The 23,179-nt window shown below is 42.3% G+C and overlaps 1 protein-coding gene across 2 annotated transcripts in view; it reads left to right on the forward strand.

Annotated features, from left to right (window-relative positions):
• The window catches only part of MKLN1 (muskelin 1), a 377,600-nt gene that overhangs the window by 153,691 nt on the left and 200,730 nt on the right, over positions 1-23,179 (forward strand). Inside the window, exon 1 of one of the 2 annotated variants that reach the window (XM_061165821.1) lies at positions 11,008-11,161. The exons of the other annotated variant lie outside the window; for it this stretch is intronic. Within the exon in view, the coding sequence (XP_061021804.1) occupies positions 11,064-11,161 (98 nt within the window). The 5' untranslated portion in view covers positions 11,008-11,063. Of the gene's footprint in view, positions 1-11,007; positions 11,162-23,179 lie in introns of those variants that run through there. 2 annotated transcript variants of the gene reach the window in all.

Here is a 23,179-nt window from a genome sequence, read left to right on the forward strand (position 1 = left end):
GATCCCTGGGTCCGGAAGATGTCCTGGAGAAGAGAATGGCTACCCACTGCAATATTATTGCCTAGAGAATTCCAAGGACAGAGAAATCTGGCGGGCTACAGTCCATGGGGTTGCAGAGTCAGACACGACTGAGTGACTAACACTTTCACAATTTTCAACTATGCTAATATTCTTAATGAGAAAAGATAGAGGAGGAAGTTGGAACCCCCAATCAGTCCCATCCTTTCATGCTAGGTAACATAGACATATGTTCATGTATAGTGGCCTGGAGTCAAACTTTCCTAGTGTAGGAAGGGATTCTGATAGGCTGGCTTTCATGTGAAATAGGAAGAATAGGTTGCTTTGAAGACCCAAAGGAGGGAATGTCAGTAGACCTATGGGATTGTTTCTAGATGATTTTATTATGTTCTGGAGGTATCTTTAATAAGGAAATATGATATCTGGCCTGTGGCCTTGCAGAGATAATGCTACTGCTGACCACTATGACTACCATTATGCTCTTACATTATATATGGTAATTCTTTCTGACTGTGTATTAACCTGTTTAATATCTGACTACTTGATTGTGGGTTCTTTAATAGCTAGGTGTATGCCAGCACCTGGCACATAGTAGGTGTTTACTGAATGGATGGATCAAAGTTTAAGCAGTCCAGGCAATAAAAGTGAGAGCAAGCAGGATGAAACAAGGGAGAAAAGACAGGAGCTAGTTCCATCTCCTCTTTCACAAAGGCCAGGTTTAATCCTGACAGTGATCATGGACAACTGCACTGAAAGATCCTGACTTGATGAATCCCCTTAACTTTAAACATTTCTACCCAGAGGGCTGGGATACTTTATTTTTTTGAGTCACTTCACTTTTCCCAAAGGACTATTTGGTTCCAAATACAGTAGGAATCAGTGTTAATTGCTTTTTGGAATATTATTTTGTCGGCTTCTTTTAGATGTGGTAATTTGCAAAGCAACCCCCAGCAGTTGACAGTTCATCCATAGCTGTATGGTGTTCAGACATTTCCTGGGATTCCTGCCCACTGCCTCGGCAGTGTTTGCCAGGATTTGTGCGTACCTGGGATTAACTTGGAATCAGTAGTGCTTTGTTGTGTCTAGAATTTTTAAAATTCTGAAAGGGTAAAGGCCCAATCCTACTTAATCCAGAAAATAAAAGTGTACTAACTCATAATTTAAGATTTAACAGGTGTGTAAAGATCATCTCGTCCACACTTGGTGGAAGAGGAAATTGCAGCTCTGACAGATTCAATGACAAGGTCAGTCGGCTGGTAGCTGGGAGGCTGGGATTAGAATCTATGTTCTTTGTGGCACCAATCTGTGAGCTGGGGTCCTTTGGATTTACCCCTGTGTGGATATGAGTGTTCAAGTTACTATTTGTTTCTTTTTGAAGCTCTTTTCCCTGGCTAGAGACTTTCTGGTCCTCCTTTACACATGCTTCAAGGTCATAGCTCAGACCAAAGTGTTTACAGAAAAACTAGGCACTTATGAGAGGATTCGTTGCCAGTCCCTGCACTCTCTGTGCCCTGGCTTCAACCAAGCTCAGCAAACCAAGGAAGGGATAAAGTGGTCCCTGGAAGGAGGAATTTCTCAGTTTAGATGCCAACAGGCGAAGGGATGAATTCTGTCTGACTTCTCCAGCAAGTGGAGGCTGCTGCCACTGCTGCCACCTCCTGGGGAAAGAAAGACCCGAGCTTCATACCTGAAGCTAGTCTCAGGGTTCACCTGTCACTTGGGCAAAGGCCATACTGGGGCTAGGCTGAAGTTCCTTGGTTCTAGAAAATAAAAGGGATATCCCTTTACTTAGAAAATATTAGTATTTGCTTTTAATCTACTCCTTTTGGCAGCGTTGTGCTCAAAGAAATGATTTTAAACAGAGGTGACAAAGTTGCAATGAATTAATATGGAAGCCATGAGAAAACAGAAGTAAGGCTGAGGCAGAGCCTTAGGAAAACACCAGATTTGTTCTCTTGGCTTTGTGAATCCTAAATCCTGGGGGGGATGTTAGGAATGCATATACCTGAGAATTGAATAATAGCGAGGACACAGTGGAGTTTTAACACCAAAAATCTGAGTTCACTTGCAGGGCTGTTCTGAGGATTAATTGAGATAATATATAGGTGTCATCACTTCATAACAAACAGAAGGGGAAAAAGTGGAGGCAGTGACAACCTTTATTTTCTTGGGCTCCAAAATCACTGCAGACTGACTGCAGCCATGAAATTAAAAGATGCTTGCTCCCCGGAAGGAAAGCTGTGACAAATCTAGACAGCATATTAAAAAGCAGAGACATCACTTTGCTGACAAAGGTCCATATAGTCAAGCTATGGTTTTTCCAGTAGTCATGTATGAAATGTGAGAGTTGGACTATAACAAAGGCTGAGTGCTAAAGAATTGATGCTTTTGAATTGTGGTGCTGGAGAACACTCTCTTGAGAGTCCCTTGGGCTGAAAGGAGATCAAACCAGTCAATCCTAAAGGAAATCAACCCTGAATATTCACTGGAGAGACTGACGCTGAATCTGAAGCTCCAATACTTTGGCCACCTGATGGAAAGGGTCGACTCACTGCAAAAGACCCTGAAGCCGGGAGAGATTGAAGTCAAAAGGAGAAGAGGGTGGCAGAGGATAAGATGGTTAGATAGCATCACTGACTCAATTGACATGAATTTGAGCAAATTCTGGGAGATGGTGAAGGACAGGGAAGCCTGGCATGGTGCAGTCATGAGGTCGTAGAGAATTGGATATGACTTAGTGACTGAATAACATGTAAGTTCCTGGTATGCAAGAAATGTTCAATGGGAATTATACTGAGGCAAATTTATGATGTCCATGGTGATTTTCTTAATTTACTGACCAGAAATTGATTGATAGTTGCCATGCCTTTAATTCTTTTCAGTCTTCTGATCTATAGATGGTCCCTAGGCTAACTCATTTTATTTTTAAAAAATATACTCATAAATTATTGCTATGGACTGAATGTTTGTGGGCACCCCCCATCCACAATTCATATGTTGAAGCCCTAATCCCAATGTGCTGTTAGGTGGAGACAAGACCTTTGAAGTAACTAACTTTAGACACCATCATGACGGTAGAGCCCCTCATGGGATTAGTGCCCTTACAAGAGGATAAAGACATGAGAGCTCTTCTCCTTTGGGCATGTGAGGATACAGCAAGGAGGCAACCATCTGCAAGCTAGGAACTGGGCTCTCACCAGACACCGAATCTATTAGCACATTGATCCTAGACTTTCCAGCCTCCAAGTGTGAGAAATAAACATCTGTAGTTTAAGATGCCCAGTAAATGTTATTTTGTTATAGCAGCCTTTGTTATGTTGACTAAGAGAAAAAGTGGTAAATAGAAGTGGGGGTGCCACTGTAACAAATACCTAAAAATATGGAAGCAGCTCTGGAATTGGATAATGGGCATAGGCTGGAAGATTTTTGAGCTGTCCGCCTAGAGGCAATTCTGGTGACAGCTCGGAAAGAGAAGAGAAGAGCTGGAGAGAATGCCTCCATCTTCTTAGGGAATATAAATAACCATGAACAGAATGTTGGTAGAAATATGAATAGTAAAGACTGTTTTGGTTTCAGATAGTAAAGGGGGAACATGTTATTGGAAATCAGAGGCAAGGGGATTCCTGTTACAAAGTGCCCAATACTTGGCTGAATTATGTTCAGGTTCTAGTGTTTTGTGGAAGGTAAGAATTGGCAGGTTATGAAATTTGGTATCCACCTGAGAAAATTCCTAAGCAAAGTGTTGAAGGAGCTGCGTGGTTCCTCCTGATTACTTGCACAGCAAAATATAAGAAGAGAGAAATGAATTGATGATGGAACTTTTAAGCAAAATGGAACCAAAACTTAAAGACTTGGAAAATTCTCAGCCTGTCCATGTTACAAAAAATGAGAAGCATGTTCTTTCTCATTTTCATATCATAAAAAAACAAGAAAGCAGGACTGATGGACTTCTTGGATTTTACAGGAGTGGGACCATAGTACTATTTAGTTGGAACATAAGCTGTTCTTTAAGACAAGGGAAGACTCAGGATTTCCCTGGTGATCCAGTGGTTAGGACATGGCACTTTCACAGCTAAGGGCCAGGGTTCAGTCCCTGATAGAGGAACTAAGATCCTGTAACAAGCTACACAGTGTCTCCTCCCCCACCACCCCCCATCCCGCCCAACAAAAGACAAGAATGACTCTGAAGGCAATTCAGAAATCACAGTTTTTAAAAGGTATGTGGGTTGGGAAGGGGGCAGGATCACCTTGGTTTCAACAGGCCATACAGTCTCCAACAAAAGTCTTGAGAACAAGGCCACCCTTGATAGAGTCCTGGGTGGGTGTGTTTCTGGTTTGGCAGAGCTCCTGGGGCAGGGCTACTCCAGGTGGGTCCAGAACGTACAGTGTTAAGCCCAAGGGATTGGTCTCTAAATTTAAGAGATCATGGAGTTTGCTTTGCTAGGTTTTGGACTTCCTTGGGACTCATTACCCTTCCCTTCTTGCTTCTCTCTCCCTTTTGGAATGGGAATGTCTGTTCTAGTCCTTTTGGTTGCACAAGTTCATAGCTGGAGAGAAATTTTGCCTCAGAATGTCTCACTCACATTTGATTTAGATGAGTTCCTGGACTTTAGAGTTGATGCTGGAATAAGTTAAGATTTTGGGGGGCTGTTGGGATGGAATGCATGTATTTTGTCTGTGAGGACAAACATCTTGGGGGCCAGGAGTGAAAGCAAGAAGTTGGCTGTCTACAAACCAGGAAGAAGGCCCTCTCCAGAGACCAATCCACTGGTGTCTTGATCTTGGACTTCCCAGTGTCTAGTACCATGAGAAATAAATGTTTGTTGTTGAAGCCACCCAGTCTATGGTATTTTTGTTATAGCAGCCTAGACTAAGACAATGAGTGAGTAGAAATTCAGGAGGAACTAAGAGATTTAATTCAGGAATATTTTTGGGTTATCTACTGTGTGCTAGTTACAGAGGATTTAAAGAATAATGTAGGTGTAGACCTAAAAAGTTTCCATTCATTAGTGAGTAAGTGAAAGTCACTCAGTCATGCCTGACTCTTTGTGACCCCATGGACTATATAGTTCATGGAATTCTCCAGGTCAGAATACTGGAATGTGTAGCCGTTCCCTTCTCCAGGGGATCTTCCCAACCCAGGGATTGAACCCAGGTCTCCAAGTGGATTCTTTACCAGTTGAGCCACCAGGGAAGCCCAAGAATACTGGAGTGGGTAGCCTATCCCTTCTTGAGTGGATCTTCCCAACCCAAGAATCAGACTGGGGTCTCCTATATTGCAGGCAGATTCTTTATTGACTGAGCTACCAGGGAAGCCCCTCCATTAATTATATTAGGGAAAAAGAGACTGAGAATTAGGTGCTTGGATTCTAATAGATTCGGATCTGCAAACAGTCCACTTGTAAAATGACCTTAGATGTCACACTGAACATACTTGGGTATTAGTTTCTTCATCTGTTGCATAATATCGTGAAGAGAAATTCTTCTTTTTACAGCAGGGCTTGCCTACCACATAGCAAGCACACTGAGTATTGTGTTGTGCTTCAACTCTCCTAACCAGCTGGAGATTGTTAAAGAAACCATGAACTTTGAATGATCCTGGTAAGCTAAAGCAAGACCCTTAAAGGGCCTATCTGAAGACTTTTTTTCCTGACCAATGAAGTATGGGGCTTGTTTTAACCAATTATATATACAAAGTTGTGGATTTAGTCCAGCCTATTTAGAGTATTTGTTTGAATCTTTAATTAGTACAACACCTTATGACAGCCCTTCCTAAAAATTAAAAAACACCTTTCCCCCCTGAGTCAATTGGTTATGTTCCTTTGCCTAGAAATAAAGTTAGCTGGATTTGTTTTGCTTTTAAACTCTTTATTATTTGACCATATCTTATCTTTGACTGGGCTTCCCTGGTGGCTCAGACGGTAAAGAATTTGCCTGCAATGCTGGAGACCTGGGTTTGATCCCTGGGTTGGGAAGATCCTCTGGAGAAGGGAATGGCTACCCACTCCAGTATTCTGGCCTGGGGAATTCCATGGACAGAGGAGTCTGGCAGGCAACAGGCCATGGGGTTACAAAGAGTCAGATACGACTGAGCAACTGACACTTTCAACACTAGCAACACTATCTTTGAATAGCACTTTACAGTTTGCTAAGTCTCTTCCCACCTGAAAGGAATGGGGATGTTATCAAACAAGATGGGCTTTTTGAAACAGAGATTCTGGCTCTGTTACTGACTAGCTATATTTCCTTGGATAAGTTACTGTAACAGTTAGGGTCCCAGCTGGAAACAGATGGCATTCTCAAATTGGGCAATTGGAAAGGTTTAATAAAGGGACTATTTATAAAGATCTGAGAACACACTGGGAAACCACAGGGAGCACAGGGAGGGGTTGGTTACTGGAACCCAGTACCAGAGAGCTGTGTAGAGAGGCCACTTGGGAGGACTTGTGACCTTTGGTTGAAAGGACCAATCGGCCCACTGTGCTTACAGTTAGAGAGGTCAGGGGAAGGCACACCCCAAGCTTACTCTCCTCCCTCCTACACATCTGGAAGGGCAAACTAAAGATAACAAACAATTATTTAACCTTTCTGAGTCTTATTTTGCTTATTTGTGACAAAGAGAATAACATTATTTCTCTCTCAGAGTTTTTGTGAAAATTAAAATGAGAACTTACAGCAAACAAGCTAGGCCCTCTTCCTTTGCTTGATTTTCAAACCCTCCCTGTGAAGTAGACAGATTTTATTACAGCCACTTTGCAGTAGTGGAAAATGAGATGCAGAGAAGTTGACTTTCCCAAGGTCTCATAGCTAGAAAAGCAGCTGAACTGGGACTGCAAACAAGATTTTTGATGTATACTCTGGGTTTCTTTCCCTCACTACTCTGTAGCCCTTGATCCCCTTCTGCAGAAGGCTGCCACAGATGGTTTCTTCCTTCCAGAGATGCTATACCCAGAGCTATACTGACTCTGCTATTTAGAGAAAAATTGATTGACCCAGGAATCAGTGCCTAAGCTTGCACTGATTGGTGAGATATGAAGGTCAAGTGCTTATTTGAGGTGGTCTGATATAAGACTGACCAATATAGATCCCCACATTGGATGCTTGGCAATTCCACTTGGATATCCATTAGGCATCCATTATATAGTACATTGAAATCAGAATTCTTGATTGCTTCTACCTCAAAACTGTTCTAACCCTAAAGCTTCCTCTTTCAGGCAAAGCATCACTAGTTATTCAGTGCTAAAAACATAAGACCCAGGAATTATCCTCAATTCTTTTCATTTCTTCCTGCCTTCCCTCCCTCATCAGCAAGTCTAGCTGGCTTTACTCCCAAAATACAGGCCAATTCAACCACTTCTCTCTACTTCCTCTGTTAGTGCAAGCCACCATCACTTCTTGCCTTGGCTTAACCTCTTGTCAAGTCTCCTTCCTCCAACTCTTGCCTCTTTCCATCCCATTTTCTGTTTTGCAGAGTGATCAGTACAAAATGTGGAGTGGATCACGCTCCTCCTTGGCTTGAATCCTCACACAGGTCTCCCCTTCACATTTCCATGTCATGACTTCTTACCACGACTTATTAGGGCCCCATGTGTTCTGATTCTAGTCTCCCTCTCCATCACTATGCTCCCACCACACTTTCTTCTTCAACAATACCTTTCCCTCTCAGGCCCAAAGAACTTGCTTATTCTCTCTTCCCAGAATGTTTTTATCAGCCTTTGCATGGGTGGCATTTTTGCACTGCACAGGTATTAGCACAAACATGACCTTCTCAGAGACAGTTTCCCATCTGATCTAAATATTACTCCATTGTAGTCTTTTATTAGCACTGAAAAGGTGCAGAATAAAATTAGTCTAGTTGACTTGTTTACTACATTTATTATATGTTGGCCTGTCAGGATGTAAGCTTCATGAAAGCAGGGTCCTTATCTGGTTTGTCTGTTTATCCCTGCCTCCCTAGCCTCTAGGACAGGGCCTGGCGTATCACAGCCTCTCAATAAATCTTTTTCTTTTTTGCGGGAAAAGACAGTGAATGGTGATAAGCCAAATATAATCAGTTACTCTCTTTGAGCAGTATTTGCTATGAGAAACATGTTGAGACATTATCAGGGAGTAAAGGATGATTTCTGTTAGGAGATGACAAGATAACTGGATTACTAGAGCTGTTGATCCCTGAAAAATGATTATCCATTGTCCAGTTTTCCATGAGGTCATCAATATATACTAATCTTTGAGTGTGGGGAACTAGAATGGCTGCCTACAGTTTCCAGGCCCTCCCCAGTATCCTTAAAATAAAACCCATCAACTAAGGCAATTCTCCAAAGGCAGAGGAGATAAATAGGTACCCTTAGGAGATCTGAACTATGGCTGACTTCTGTAGATTTTGAAATTTCTTTAGTCTTCTATTTCATCTTAACATTTATATGAATATGGGGTTCAGAATATAACATCCCTATCTGTATTTTTGTTAACATATGAATGCTTTAAGTTATTCTACCATTTGTAAAATCTGTGGTGCAGGAAAGCCGTGCTATCCTGGGTCTTTACATTCTCTGAGGCTATCATACCTCAGGGATACATTTTTGTAGTTTGAGAAGTCCCTGGCATTCTTATGCCTTTGCAATCTAAGTACTCCTTTAGCACAATTAATTCATTCTTCAATAAATATTTATTGAACACCCACTATACATAAGACTAACAGGATTAAGGATACATCTATGAACAAAATATGCATGAATCCTACCTTCAAGGGAGTTATAGTTTAGGAGGAGACAATGAGAAATAAAGAAGAAATACAATAAGGAAGGAAGCTCAAGGTGACAAGGGAAATGTAAAAAAAAAAAAAGGCACCTAACCCCAAAACAGGTGATGACGACTGATTTTCCAGAATGAAATAACCTGGAAAACAAGCAGAAGTTAGCAAGATGAAGAAAAGGGGGAGAGTATTCTTGGCTTGGCTTAGACTAAGCCCTGGAGACCAGAGAGAGCACAGAATTATAGGAGCCAATTCAGTCAGTGTGTTAGTTTAGTGTGGCTGGAGTAAGGAGTGCAAAGGAGAAAGGAGAGGGAAGACTAGACAAGTAATCAAAGCAGGATATGAAAGGCCTATGCTAAGGACTTTCAGTGTTTACCCAAAGAGAATAGAAAGTCACTGAAAAGAGTCTTCTTAAGAATTGACTTACATGTGTTTTTAAAAAAGATCACTCAAGGACCATAACTCTATGTCTAGAAAAAGACAAGGACTTGATTTACCTTAGGGTAAGAGGTGTAATTAGCAAATTCCGAATCCCAAACTAATTGAACTGAGTTACTATCTTAACCTTTATCTTAACCTTTTCCTCTTAAAAGTATCTCCCCACTCTGCCCCTGCCCAAATAACTACTAATCATCTTTGGAACTAATTTACCTTCTCTGGCCTCTACCACTGTCTCTGTAGTCCCAATTTCATTTCTGGGATTATACCATTATGTCAAGAACCAAATACTTTTCTAACATGGTGCAACACACAGAACACATATGATTTTTTAAAGGTTAACATACTTCTATTTGGCATTCTCCATCTGAGATACTAGTGGAGGCCACTACCAAGTTCTCCCCTTTGGAAGCTGGAAGTCAGGAAAGGATTTGAGGAAGTTTGGGCAGATTGGAAAAGGAAATGGCAACCCACTCGAGTACTTAATCACTTTGGGTGATTAAGGATTATAATGGGAAAAGAATACAATGAGAGTACCAAGGTGTTTCAACTCGGTCATTCACTAAAAAAAAAAAAAAATGCTTTGCTTGAGTTTTTCCATCAGTCAGGTCAGGTGGAGAGGAAGATGCTGTGCAGCAGGAGTAGAACGTCTTAGACAAGGAATAGATATGCCCAACGCTAACCAACAAGTATTTGATGGGAACATGACCTAAAGCTGCTAGATAGTTCGATTCAAATGTTCCGTTTTTGATAAGCCAGTGTGATGCCCATGGGCTTGCCTGGTGGCTCAGACGCTAAAGAATCTGCCTGCAATGTGGGAGACCTAGGTTCGATCCCTGGGTTGGGAAGATTCTGCTGGAGGAGGGCATGGCATCCCACCCCCGTATTCCTGCCTGAAGAATCCCATGGACAGAGGAGCCTGGCGGGCTACAGTCCATGGGGTCGCAAAGAGTCGGACACGACTGAGCGACTAAGCACACACACACGATGACCATATGGAATTTCAAGCACATAGGCTGTTGTTCCCTCTGTGGTCATCTTCTTGAAACTCTCTGTCTCTTGCTCTTTCAGAATTTTGGGGCTAAATAAGTATCTGTCAGCTTAAAGTAGGCAGACTTACCAGCTGGAAGAATGACGACACCCAGCTTCCCGACTCCTTCAGGGTTTTTCTGGTCTCTGGGTGGTTGTCATTACTGAGCAAGTGGATTGCGCAAGACGGGTCTGAGCGGGCTCCCAACAGATGCTTACCACCAAGGGCTTCACACACTGAAAACAGCAGGGTGACAGGACACCCGAGCCTTTCCTCTTCCTGTCTCCATGTGACTGCGTGGAACAGGCGACAAGACATTTAAAACCAGGACAACTCCAGAAGGAAGGGCCGTTAGCTATGCCACTCTTTTCCTTCAGTGTGTTTCCTTAAAGAATTTAGAAACTGCAGTGAGCCGTGGTTTCCAGTCTCACGGGCGGTCCCTTCTCCAAGTTCTTCTCATTTTCCCATCTTGGCCGATAACTACAATTTATTTCTTTTCATAATATTTTTGGCCTTTCCCTTACCTCAGCTTTCAAGGAAAGTCATTTAAGCCATTCCTTTACAAGCCCCACTGGAGAGCCCCTCAGGTGCTCACCCTCCAGTGCCAGTTTCCGCCAGTCAGTCATTCAGGAGGGTTCACCGGCGGAGACCCCCAGAGTGAGTAGCCGACCCTCGTGCGTTTCACTGCTTCACGCAGCGCTCACGACTTGAGACCCGGAGAGCTGACCACCCAGGCGGGCCGCGGCCCCTTTAAGTGCAGGCCACGCCCCTTCCCTCCTCTCGGCTAGGCGGGCGGTCGGTGGCGGCCGCTTCGGTGCTGACAAGATGGCGGCTGGCGGGTCTGTTGCTGCGGCGCCCGAGTGCCGGCTTCTGCCCTACGCGCTACACAAGTGGAGCTCCTTCTCCTCCACCTACCTTCCGGAGTAAGTGCCGAGTCCTGGGCTCGTGCTGCCCTACTCTTCGGCGTAAGCACGGCTCGGGCAGAGGGGCCGTGGAGGGCAACCGTGCCGAGAGGCCCAGGCGGGGCCTGGTGAGGGGGACGCGCGGCCTCCGGAGTCTCAGTGCAGCCGCCGAGAGCCCTTGCCCGCCCCCGCCTCGGGGAGGGGTTAGGATTCGGAAAGCAAGGTCGGGGTGAACGGGGCGAGGTGTGTGGCGGCGCCGGGACGCGTAGGATAGCGGGAGCCAGGTGATGCTGCGACCGTGTTTGGGAGTTGAGAAGGGCTTGGGGGCGGGCGGCTCAGGGACGTGAGGCAGGAGTCTGGGCTCTCAGCCTCGGGACCGCGGACAAACTGGTGAAGACGTGTAAGGGCGTCCGAGGGCGCCGGAGACCCGGGGGAAGGTTCAGTCGGTTGCTGAGGGGACGAAGTGTAACGCGGAGAAGAGTGATTCTTCCTGGGGGAGGGGGGCGGTGGTCATTAAAAGCGATTAGCTCCAGAAGAGTGGTAAAAGTCACAGGCGGCCGAAAAGTTGTGAAGTCTTTGCAAGTGGGCATACGTTGTAGGATTTGCAGAGGGTACCTTTTCCGGCTGGTAGTTCTGAAAAAGAGAGTGGGCAGGAGAGACATTACAGAAGAGTTCCATTATATGATGGCTCAGAGTTTAGATTTATGTAGACACAGACCAATTTCCCAGCCCAGAAGCTCAAATAGAGACAAAAAAGTCTGACTTTAATGAATCTGACTTTCAACACTCGCTCGGTCTGAATCTACAACTTAGATGTTAAAAAGAATTGCGGAAAAACCGTGTGTTTTTCTGTAGCAGATTGCTTCTGAAATGCTGACAGTACTTTGGTTCAGTATTTACTTAGCTTTAGCTCATCTTGGAGAGAAGGAGCAAATCGAACTCCAGTTTTATCAATACATACTGATAGAGAAACGAGCTTAGTGAAGTTTTAAGATCTGTGCAGACCCTGAAGAAAAGTGCTGGTTGTCCCCCTGGACCATCATTTTACAAGTCCAGAAATGACTTTATGAGCAAAACAAGTTACAAATCATATGTTTTTATGTTACTGAACAAATAAAGTGACTAGATATGTGAAGCATAACTTAAAAAGTTTGCCACCTGTATTTCAAAAGTTCTTCACGCTTTCTCAAATGTGATTTCTCTAGTCAAATAAGTCAAAAATCTAAAAATGGATCTATAACTGCAAGAATCTAACTCTCTCGATTGCCAGCCCGTTGTCGTGTTCTCCAGGTCAAGGGTTGGCAGTCAGGCCTTTAGTAGGATGTGGTTCAGTGAAGGAGGCCAAGTGACCTGTGGCCTGATGTGGCCTGTGTCCTGTTGATGGTTGCTGTGTGACTGTGTCCCTGATTGATAATGACATCCAACTTTTAATGTGAGAGTGAACCAGGTAAACATTCCAGCCCTCAGCTGGAGTCGAAATGTGCCTCTCTGTACTTGACTTCTGTTTTTCAGGGCTTACCAAATTGTTGAGTCTGAAGGTAATCGTCATTTTTCTGTACCCAAGTTAGAATCACATAGAGTTGGGAACTGGTTTGGCATTGTTTGATCTAATAACTCCGGGAACATTTTCCTGGTCTCAAGTTAGACTGCTTCTAGGATTTCACTCCTTAAATTTCTGTTCATAGGGTGAGACTTGGGTATCATAAGTCTTATCTGAGTTAGGAATAAAAAGGGAAGCGTATGTTTCAAGCAGGCAATGATTTAGTGGGATGGCAGCTTTACTTTGACTTTGTCTCATTATCCTGGCCCCAGATGTGAAGTGGACAGCATACTAAGTTTGGAGTTAAGAGACAGCCATTTGTAATAGGAGAAATCTATTGCAATTTTCTCAGATATATTCATAAACTAGTATTTAGTACATATTTAATATTCAAACAATTTCATTTATTGTGTTTTTAGTCTTTATGATATTTTGCTGACTTATGCAGTATAGTTTTTATTTTAAAGCACTAAACTATTATAATAGGGGAGTAATCTGAACTTTTTCTTCAAAGGAGTTGAGTATTATGGATCTTGGGTTTGAGAGTTTCATGTCTGCTGGATTGGTGTATGCCATACCTGAATTTCTAATTGCAAATAAGGATGACTCTGGACTTCTATTAGCAACTGAGGCTAAGTTGTAGCTTTGTATGATAGGAAGCTTAAGAAAGGGATTGACTTTACTTACTTTGGCCCTAAAGTCTTAACAGCAATTGCTGTACCTTTACTGGCAGTGACAGACATGTTAAAGTCTAATTTTAAGTAAAGCCTTTTGTTGAAATTGCCTGAAAAAAAGTGAAAATGTTCACTCAGTCCTGTCTGACTCTTTTCAACTCCATGGACTATAGCCCGCTGGGCTCCTCTGTCCATGGACTTCTCCAGGCAAGAATACTGGAGTTGGTAGCCATTCCCTTCTGCAGGGGATCGTCCCAACCCAGGGGTCCAACCCAGATCTCTTGCATTGCAAGTGGATTCTTTACCATCTGAGCCAACAGGGAATAATCCCCTGGAAAAGGGCATGGCTACCCGCTCTAGTATTCTTGCCAGGAGAATTCCATGGACAGAGGAGCCTGGTGGATTACAGTCCATGGGGTTGCAAAGAGTTGGACATGATTGAGCGACTAGCAATGAAATTGTCTACAGAGTAGCCAATATTTATTGATTATAAGTCACTGATCAAAGCGTCTTGAGGGGGTAATAATAAGGTAGTAACAACAATAAGGTAGTAACAATAATGGGCCTTCCATTTGCTAGGCTGTCTTATGAACAAATAAGTGTATTAACTCATTTAATCCTCACAACAGTTATGTGAGAAATCTTCATTTTCAACTGAAGCAACAGATATGGAGACGTTAAAATTTGCCTCAGGTCAAGTTTTAACTCCTGTACAGAATCAGGATTTGAACTCAGGCAGTCAGACTTGGTCTTAACTTTGGAGCTGTTCTGCTTCTGCACCAAGGAGGAGAAGATTTGAAAGAGTTCTTATATTAAAGGCACTTACATTTTAGTTGTTCTGAAAGATAATGTGAAGTCATAAAAAAAAGGAAAATTCAGATCTTAGATTTTTTTTTCTAAAGACTTAAATTGTTTCTTTCAAAGGGAGTAAAGAACATTTTTCTTCTAGCCCTTTTAGTTTTATTTGGACTTGAAAAATGTTAAAGCAGATTGTATTATAGATAACAATTTTATTTTGAAACTAATGAAGTAGCCTTTGATTTTTCAGTGTGCTTAAAAAGTTTGCTTGTGTTTTACCTTTTTCTAAAGTTTACAGCTACTCTGGGAATTAAGAGAAATGCATCTGTTTAAATGATGGTTAATTCTTAGAATTAGATGCACTCTTGACTTGGTGGGCATTTTTCATGTTCCTTTACCTGTTGGGTATTTCTTTGCCTTTTCATCTTGTTTAGATTGCTGTGTCTGGAGTGGGCTTTCTGTATTCTGGAGGTCTGTGGTTCCTTTTTATTGTGGAGGATTTACCCAGTGGGTGGGGTTAGACGATTGGCTTGTCAAGGTTTCCTGGTTAGGGAAGCTTGCGTCAGTGTTCTGGTGTGTGGAACTTGATTTCTTCTCTTTGGAGAGCAATGGAGTGCCCAGTAATGAGTTTTGAGATGGGTCTATGTGTTAGGTGTGACCTTGGGCAGCCTGTATGTTGACGTTTAGGGCTATGTTCCTGCGTTGCTGGAGAATTTGCGTGGTATGTCTTGCTCTAAAACTTATTGGCTCTTGGGTGGTGGTTGGTTTCAGTGTAGGTATGGAGGCTTTTGGATGGTCACTTATTACTTAAAGTTCCATGTAGTCAGGAGTTTTCTGGTGTTCTCAGGTTTTGGGCTTAAGTCTCCTGCCTCTGGATTTCAGTTTTATTTTTCCTGTAGTCTCAGGACTTCTCCAACTATACAGCACTGATAATAAAACTTCTAGGTTAATGGAGAAAAGATTCTCCCCCCGTTAGGGACACCCAGAGAGGTTCACAGCGTTACATGAAGAAGAGGAGAGGGAGGAGGGAGATAGAGGTGAGAAGGAGGAGAAAAAGGGGGACTCAAGAGGAGAGAGACAGATCTATGCAGCTGTCTGTTCCCAGAGTGTTCTCCGTAGCCCAGTCACCTACAAAGATTCACAGAATTGGATTGGGAAGAGAAGGGGAAAGGAAGAAATAGAGGTGTTCTGAGGTAGAAAACGGAGAGTCAAGATTGGGAGAGAATAATCTTCGGTTTAAAAATAGGGCTTCTCTTCCCTTTTTTTTGTAAGGTTATAGTGTATTGAAAATGAAAATTAAGAAGTAGTAGAGGAGTACTAGAGGACTTTAAAAGAAATAAGAGAAAAAGAAAAATAGAAAATAGAAGAGAAAAAGGAAAGGAAAAAAAAGAAGAAAAAAAGAAAAAGAAAAAAAAAATTTTTTTTCCCCCTAATTAAAAAAATCGTAAAAATTTATGAAAATGAAAGTTAAGGAGTAATGGGGGAGTAATAGGGAATTTTAAAGGAAAATAAAAGAGAAAAAAAAAAAAAGTAAAAATATACCTAGGAATTTCTCTGGAGCTGTTGCGGTCAGTGTGGGTTCGGCTCAGTTTCAGATAGCTCCTCGTTCCAGCTTACACTTCTCGATATCTACAGGCCCCTTCCGGTGTAGTCGGTGTTTTCTACAGGGATTTTAATCTGTTGCATCAGTCCCTTCTGAAGCGGTTCCCTTTGTCTATTTGGCTTCTGTTTGCCTGTCTCTTCAGAGCCTCATTTCCGCCCTGACACAGGCGGGCGGAGGTGGACTCTTATTTAGGTAGCTAGTTCCGTCGCTCTGGGGGAGGGGCTGGCACTGCGGGGCGGGGATGGGCTGGCGCCGCCAGGAGGGGCTGGCGCTGCTTTCTCGGTCTGCGCTGCTCAGGCTCCCGGCTGTTCTCTATGGAGCGCGCCCCGCGCTGCGCGAGGTTCCAGCGCTTGGGTGTTCCACAAAAGCGTGGAAGGAAAAGCTGCGCCTGCTCTCTGTGCCTTCCCCGTCGGAGCGGTCCAGGCAGCCAGGGGCTTGATGGGCGCACTCTCCCCAGGTGTGGCGTGCCCACTCCCTTCCGCGGACCCAGTCTCAGTTTCCGCTGGCGCCAGTCGGGTGCGCGCGCCTTCTGCCCTCCGCGTCCCCAGCCCCAGTCCCCGCCCGCGCCGGTCGGGTGCCTGCGCCCTGTGTCTCGCCGCGACCTTCCCCTCCCCGCTGCCTCCTGCCTCCAGCGGGGCTGGGCCGGTCCGCAGCCTGCGAGCTCTTCTCTGGACTTTCTCGGTCTCTTTGTTCTGCGAACGGCCGGCAGTGTGTTCGGGCCGGTTAATTTTCTCTCTCTCTTTTGGTCTCCCACAGTTCAAGTTGGCAACTCACAGAAGCTCCCTCCGATTGTCCTCAGGGCACCCAGGCCCGGACCCTACTCCAAGCAATGCCGCCTAAGACTCCCTTCCCGAGACGGATCTCCGTCCTTAGCTCTTTTGTCTCACTTTTTATCTTTTATATTTTGTCCTACCTCCTTTTGAAGACAATGGGCTGCTTTTCTGGGCGCCTGATGACCTCAGCTAGCGATCAGAAGTTGTTTTGCGAAGTTTGCTCTGCGTTCAGTTATTCTTTTGATGAATTTGTAGGAGAGAAAGTGGTCTGCCTTCCTACTCCTCCGCCATCTTGGCTCCTCTAGATGCACTCTTATATGTAAAAATACTTTATAAACTGCTGATCTCTATACTCAGATGTGTATTGTTCTTGTTAATAGTGATACTACAATTTATGGAGCACCTACTGTGTGCAAGATGATTTTTGTATATAATTTTACCAGATCCTTAACTGCAAACCTGGTGGATAGGTATTGTATCTATTTTGCCTATGCAGAAACCGAGGTCCATATAGATCAAGTAACTTGCCCAAGGTCGGAGTTTTCTGGAGGCTTGGCAAGTTCTCAGATTTAAAAACTCTTGCATGTGCCTCTAGTAACCACCCCCCTGAGTACCTCCTAATGGTCAGACACTATGTTTAGGACTTAAGATGTTTCCTTGATTTCATCTTCAGAAAAACTCTATGATAAATATTATCATTCTCTTTTACAGCTAGGGAAACTGGGGTTCAGAGAGGTAATATAAATTGTCCACTTTTAAGAGTTGAAAGGGTAGGAGATATGACTCTGATCTTGGACTTCCTGACTTCTGTTATCAAAGCTGCTTCAGTGTTATACATGGCTGTAGTATGTTCCTAATTGGGAATACAGATTAAAAAGTGCTATAAGGTTAGAATGGAGAGAGGGAAAGATATTTAGATATACTATGTTATCTTGACATTTAAGTTATAATGTATTAATATAAAAATTGGGAGGACCTTTGAAAGTATGTGTACATATTAAGTAATTTTATTGATATGGGATGATCTTTCTCCTGTTTACGTATAGTGAAAGACTTCATTAGTTTAGGTAGTAAAATTGGATACATTTTGAAATGTTAATCTTTTTTTGTCTGTTAGTCTTTTGTATTAAAATCAAACATTATTTAAAACTGTATGTAGGATAAGAGATGAACCTATCTTAGGGCTTCCCGGGTGGTTCTGTGGTAACGAGTCGGACACAGGTTTGATTTCTGATCCAGGAAAACCCCACATACTGGGGAGCAACTAAGCCTGTGTGCCACAAGTAGTGAGTTGTGCTCTAGATCGTGGGAGCCACAACTGTCGAGGCCTCCTGCTGCCGCTACCGAGCCCGTGTGCCGCCACTGCTGAAGCCCGCACACGCTAGAGCTTGTGTTCCACAGCAAGAGAAGCCACCGCAGTAAGAAGCCACACCGAGAGCCTTGTCCCTGCTCACCTCAACTAGGGAAAAGCTCACACAGCAACAGAGACTCAGCGCAGCCAAGAATAAGTAAACAAAGTAATAAGTAATAAAAAACACTGATTTGCATTTTAAAAGAGAGATGAACCTATTTCAACTATTTAAAAATTTTACATTTAAAAATGAATATATTTTTCTAATTGCCAAAAAACACCCACCCTGAGTTATGGGAGGAATATTTGCAAAATAGACTCATAGAAACAAAATTTAAATTATTCTCAATCCCACCACCCAGAGATAGCTAATCACCCTGTGATATATACATATCATTCCAGATATTCCGTTATGTCTGTATCTATTTTCCAGTTTGATATTGTCCCTCTGTTGCTGTTCTGTATTCTTTTTCCTTCTTAATATGTGATAAATATTTCCTCATGTTACTAAATATTCTGTATTATCATTTGTTATGGATATATTATAATGCCTATAATTTTATGGCATTTTATTTCATTGACCCCCTATTTTGGAATATTTAGGCTCCCTGAGTTTGTTTTGTTTTTATTGTTCTTTGGCCATTAGGAGTAATGAGGCATTTTGCCTTACAGAAACAAATCTTGAATTCATTTATGAAGAGTTCTGAGATGTTGAATTGTTGGATTAAAGATATCAGATTATTTTTCTGCTGTTTGTGTAGGAAACTCTGTTTCTATGTACCCTGGGTTTACTTTGGTATTATCCTTAGTAATCTGGGGTTAAGAATGTGGTTTTGGTCAGATAGGTCCTTAGAGATGTCTAGAGAGTGGTTACATAATTCAAAGGTGACATTGCTCCTTGTCATTTCTTTTCTCTCTCATCTTCTTTATTTTTGCTTTTAAATGGATTTTTAGTTTATTAATCATATACATTTGAAAAATAGAACACATTTGTGAGATTTATTATTTGTTTGGAATATAGACAGTGATTACTGTGCATATAAATTTGAGAATTTGTTACAATCCTGTAGGCTTCTGAAACCCAGGAGTTGTGAATCCCTAGTTTGGAGTTATTGGGAGTCCCCTGAAGACTGGGGACTGTCATTCTCTTTCTTTCTTTCCTTCCCTTTTTTCCCTTTCCCTAAACTAAAATTGGTACTGGCCTGACTTGGGAAGCTTACTATTCACTGAATGTTCTAAGACTGATATTTTCAATCTGGTGATCTTAGAACTTTAGGAAAATAAAGATACCAGGATTAGGAAAAGTTTGAGATGCATCATGGACTGGAGATTGACTCTGTGGAGCTGACTCCTAGGATTGGATCTTTGTGATTTTTATTAAGATGTTCTCTGAGCATTGTCAGTTTCCTTCTATGTAGAAATACTTTTTATCTTGATCAAATACTAGGAGGTTTAGTATTATGTTTACTTTTTCTTTCTTTTTTTGGCAGATAGGCAAATAGCTCTGTTATTTGCATTAACTTTTTTTTAAGGCTGATCCAGGGATGTTCTATATGTTGATAAGATACATTTCAGCTGTTGCTGGTGATCTAACTTTGCTGTATTTCAGTTATTCAGAAGTCATCTTTGGAATTATGAGAGATTTTCCAGTAGATTAAAAAAATAATTTTATTTATTTGTTTTTGGCTGTGCTGGGTTTTTGTTGCTATTTGGGCTTTGCTTTAGTTGCGGCAAGTGGGATCTACTCTGTAGCTGTGGTGCACGGGCTTCTCACTTCAGTGGCTTCTCTCGTGGAGCACCAGCTGCGGGGCAGGCAGGCTCCAGTAGCTGTGGCTCCTCCGCTCTGTAGCACACGCTCAGTAGCGGTGGCTCATGGGCTCAGCTGCTCCATGGTGTGTGGGATCTTCCCGGACCAGGGATTGAATCCGTGTCCCCCGCATTGGCAGGCGGATTCTTCACCACTGAGCACCAGAGAATTCCCTCCAATAGATTTTAATTTTAGAAATGTAGCTATTAGCACCTAAGAATGGTTTTGTTTGTATTTATTCTGTTTGGGGTTTCTGATACCTATTGAATTTATAGTATGACTCCCATTAGTTCAGAACAAAATTTCCAGACTACTTTTTAAAGATATTCTTTCTACCCCCTTTTTTTCCTTCTTCCTTCTCTGACTTTGGTTAAATCCATACTATACCTTTTGTCTTGTTCCATATATCCTTTATACTTTTTTCTGTTTTTTTAATCTTTTTTTTTCTTTCTCCTTGTTTCTCGTTCTGGATAGGCTTTACTTACCTGTGTTCCAGTTCACTAGTCCTCTGTTATGGCGTGTCTTGTCAGCTTTTGATCCCATTTATGTTATTCTTGATTTCAGCTATTTTTTTTTAGTGCTAGACTTTTCATTTGATTTTCCCTCTTTTAAAAAATAGATTCTAATTCTCTGGTGAAAATCTCCATATTGTGGTCTGTTTTCTTGACATCAGCCAAATTGCTTAAGAGTCTGTCTGAAAACTCCACTATCTGGATCACTTTTAGCTCTCTTTCTATTGTCTTTTTTCACACATTTTTATCTTGGTGGTTGGAGAAGGAAATGGTGACCTACTCCAGTATTTTTGCCTGGAGAATCCTGTGGACGGGGCAGCCTGGTGAGCTGCTGCCCATGGGGTTGCAGAGTCGGACATGACTGAAGTGACTTGGCATGGCATGGCATAGCATCTTGGTGGTTGTTATTACCATTATTTTGGGGAGTAACTTTTGATTGAATACCAGACACTATATTTAGAATTTTAGATGCAATTAGAAATTATAGTTAGTTGCCTATACTGTTCTAGCATTTCTCTAGAGAGGGTTCAGTCATCTTCTGGCTGGCAGATAAAATAGAGGCAGATCACTTCAACAGTTTGGAATTGAGCTGACTTGAGGCTGGGTTCAGATTTTGTAAACATCTAGCTTGTACAACTTTGGTAGCCCTCCAGGGAACAGCTGAGACATTGGGTGTTTCTTGGGCTTCTTCTGCTTTTGCAATCCCAACAGCATGAGACTCCTAAAAGTAGGAGCTCCTTGCTTTCAATTGTTTTCTGCTGGCTTTTTAGCTTTTTGCTTTTTTTTGTTTTTGGAATCGACAAATGCTTTAAGAGGAAAATCAGTACACATTGTCAGGTTTGTTCTTTTGTACCTTCCTTTTCTATAGGATCTTAATCCCTCAAGTCTGGCATGTCATGGCAAGATCCAGGTACCAAGTTTTGTCCCCTTAGCTCCTTGAAAATGCCAAAACCTCTGCTGACTTTTCTGCCCTTTAGTAGCTGTCCTTTCTTGGCTTCTCAGCTCCTTATCTTTAAAAAATTTTTTTAAATTTATTGTTTATTTGGCTGTACTGGGTCTTAGTTGTGGCACATGGAATTTTTAGTTGTGGCCTGTGCGATTTAGTTCCTTGGCCAGGGATTGAACTCGGGTCCCCTGCATTCGGAGCTTGGAGTCTTAGCAACTGAACCACCCAGGAAGTCCCTCAGTCCCTGTTCTGTGCCATTAAAGAAATAGCTGGAATGCCCTGAGAGGGAAAGCTGCACAGAATCTGGGTCTCCTTTTAACAAGTTCTTTGTTATATCAAATCCTAACTACCTCAGGAAGTCTCTGATACCTTAAGAACTTTGTTTCTATTTTATACAGCTTTTTTGGTTATAAAAGGTAATGTTGGTCTGCTGTGGGCTATTCTGTCATAACCAAAAGCAGAAATCTTTTTGTGTTTGGTTCTTATGGAATAGACTTACATTTTTGTAGGCTTCTGAAATCTTCTTGGTTATGTTAACATACTGTCCTAACACTTGGTCCCCAGATATTTTTGCTCAATGTTTTCCATCATTTTGCCTTTAGATACTGTAACTGTTTATTCCTAATATCTGATGGGAAATAGGGACTATAAATAACATTATTTGTTAGCAGCTGTTTTAAATACTTACTGAATCTTTTGACACTTCTTTGTTTATGAGGTCCAGAAATTGAGAGTTTAATCTTTGTCATTGTTGTTGTTGTTCAGTCGCTAAGTTGTGTCCGACTGATTGCATCCCCATGGACTACAGCACACTTTCTCCCAGAGTTTGCTCAAACCGATGTCCATTGAGTTGGTGATGCCATCCAACCATCTCATCCTCTGCCACACTCTTCTCCTCCCACCTTCCATCTTTGCCAGCATCAGGGTCTTTCCCAGTGAGTTGGCATTTTGCATCAGATGGCCAGAGTATTGGAGCTTCAGCTTCAGAATCAGTCCTTCCAATGAAGAAAATTCAGGGTTGGTTTCCTTTAGGACTTACTGGTTTGTCTCCTTGCTGTTCAAGGGACGCTCAGGAGTCTTCTTCAGCACCACGATTTGAATGCATCAATTCTTCGGCTCTTAGTCTTCTTTATGGTCCAGCTCTCACATCCATACATGACTACTGTAAAAACCATAGCTTTGACTATGGACCGTTGTTGGCAAAATAATGTCTCTGCTTTTTAATATGCTGCCTAGGTTTGTCATAGCTTTTCTTCCAAGGAGGAAACATCTTTTAATTTCATGGCTGCAGTCACTGTTTGTGGTGATTTTGGAGCACAAGAAAATAAAATCTGTCTCTGCTTCCACTTTTCCCCCTTCTGTTTGTCATGAAATCATTGGACTGGATGCTGTAATCTTCCTTTTTTGAATGTTGAGTTTTAAGCCAACCTTTTCATTGTACTGTTTCACCTTCATCAAGAGGATTTTTACTTCCTCTTCACTCTCTGCCATCAGAGTTGTATCATCTGCATATCTGAGGTTATTGATATTTCTCCTGGAAGTCTTGATTCCAGCTTATGATTCATCCAGCCTGGCATTTCACATGATGTACTCTGCATATAAGTTAAGTAAGCAAGGTGACAGTATACAGCCTTGACATAGTCCTTTCCCAATTCGAAACCAGTCCATTGTTCCATGTCCAGTTCTAACTGTTGCTTCTTGACCTGCATACAGGTTTTTCAGGAGAAAGGTAAGGTGGTCTGGTACTCCCATCTCTTTAAGAATTTTCCACAGTTTGTTGTGATCCACACAATCAAGGACTTTAGCATAGTCAGTGAAGCAGAAGTAGATGTTTTACTAGAATTACTTAGCTCTCTGCATGATCCAGCCAATGTTGACAGCTTGATCTCTGGTTCCTCTGCCTTTTCTGAATCTAGCTTGTACATATGGAGTTCTCAGTTTAGGTACTGTTAAGCCTAGCTTGAAGGGTTTTGAGCATTACCTCACTAGCATGTGAAATGAATGCAATTGTATGGTAGTTTGAACATCTATGGCA

Source organism: Dama dama, chromosome 18 (genome assembly GCF_033118175.1).
Source record: "Dama dama isolate Ldn47 chromosome 18, ASM3311817v1, whole genome shotgun sequence".
NCBI lineage: Eukaryota > Metazoa > Chordata > Mammalia > Artiodactyla > Cervidae > Dama > Dama dama.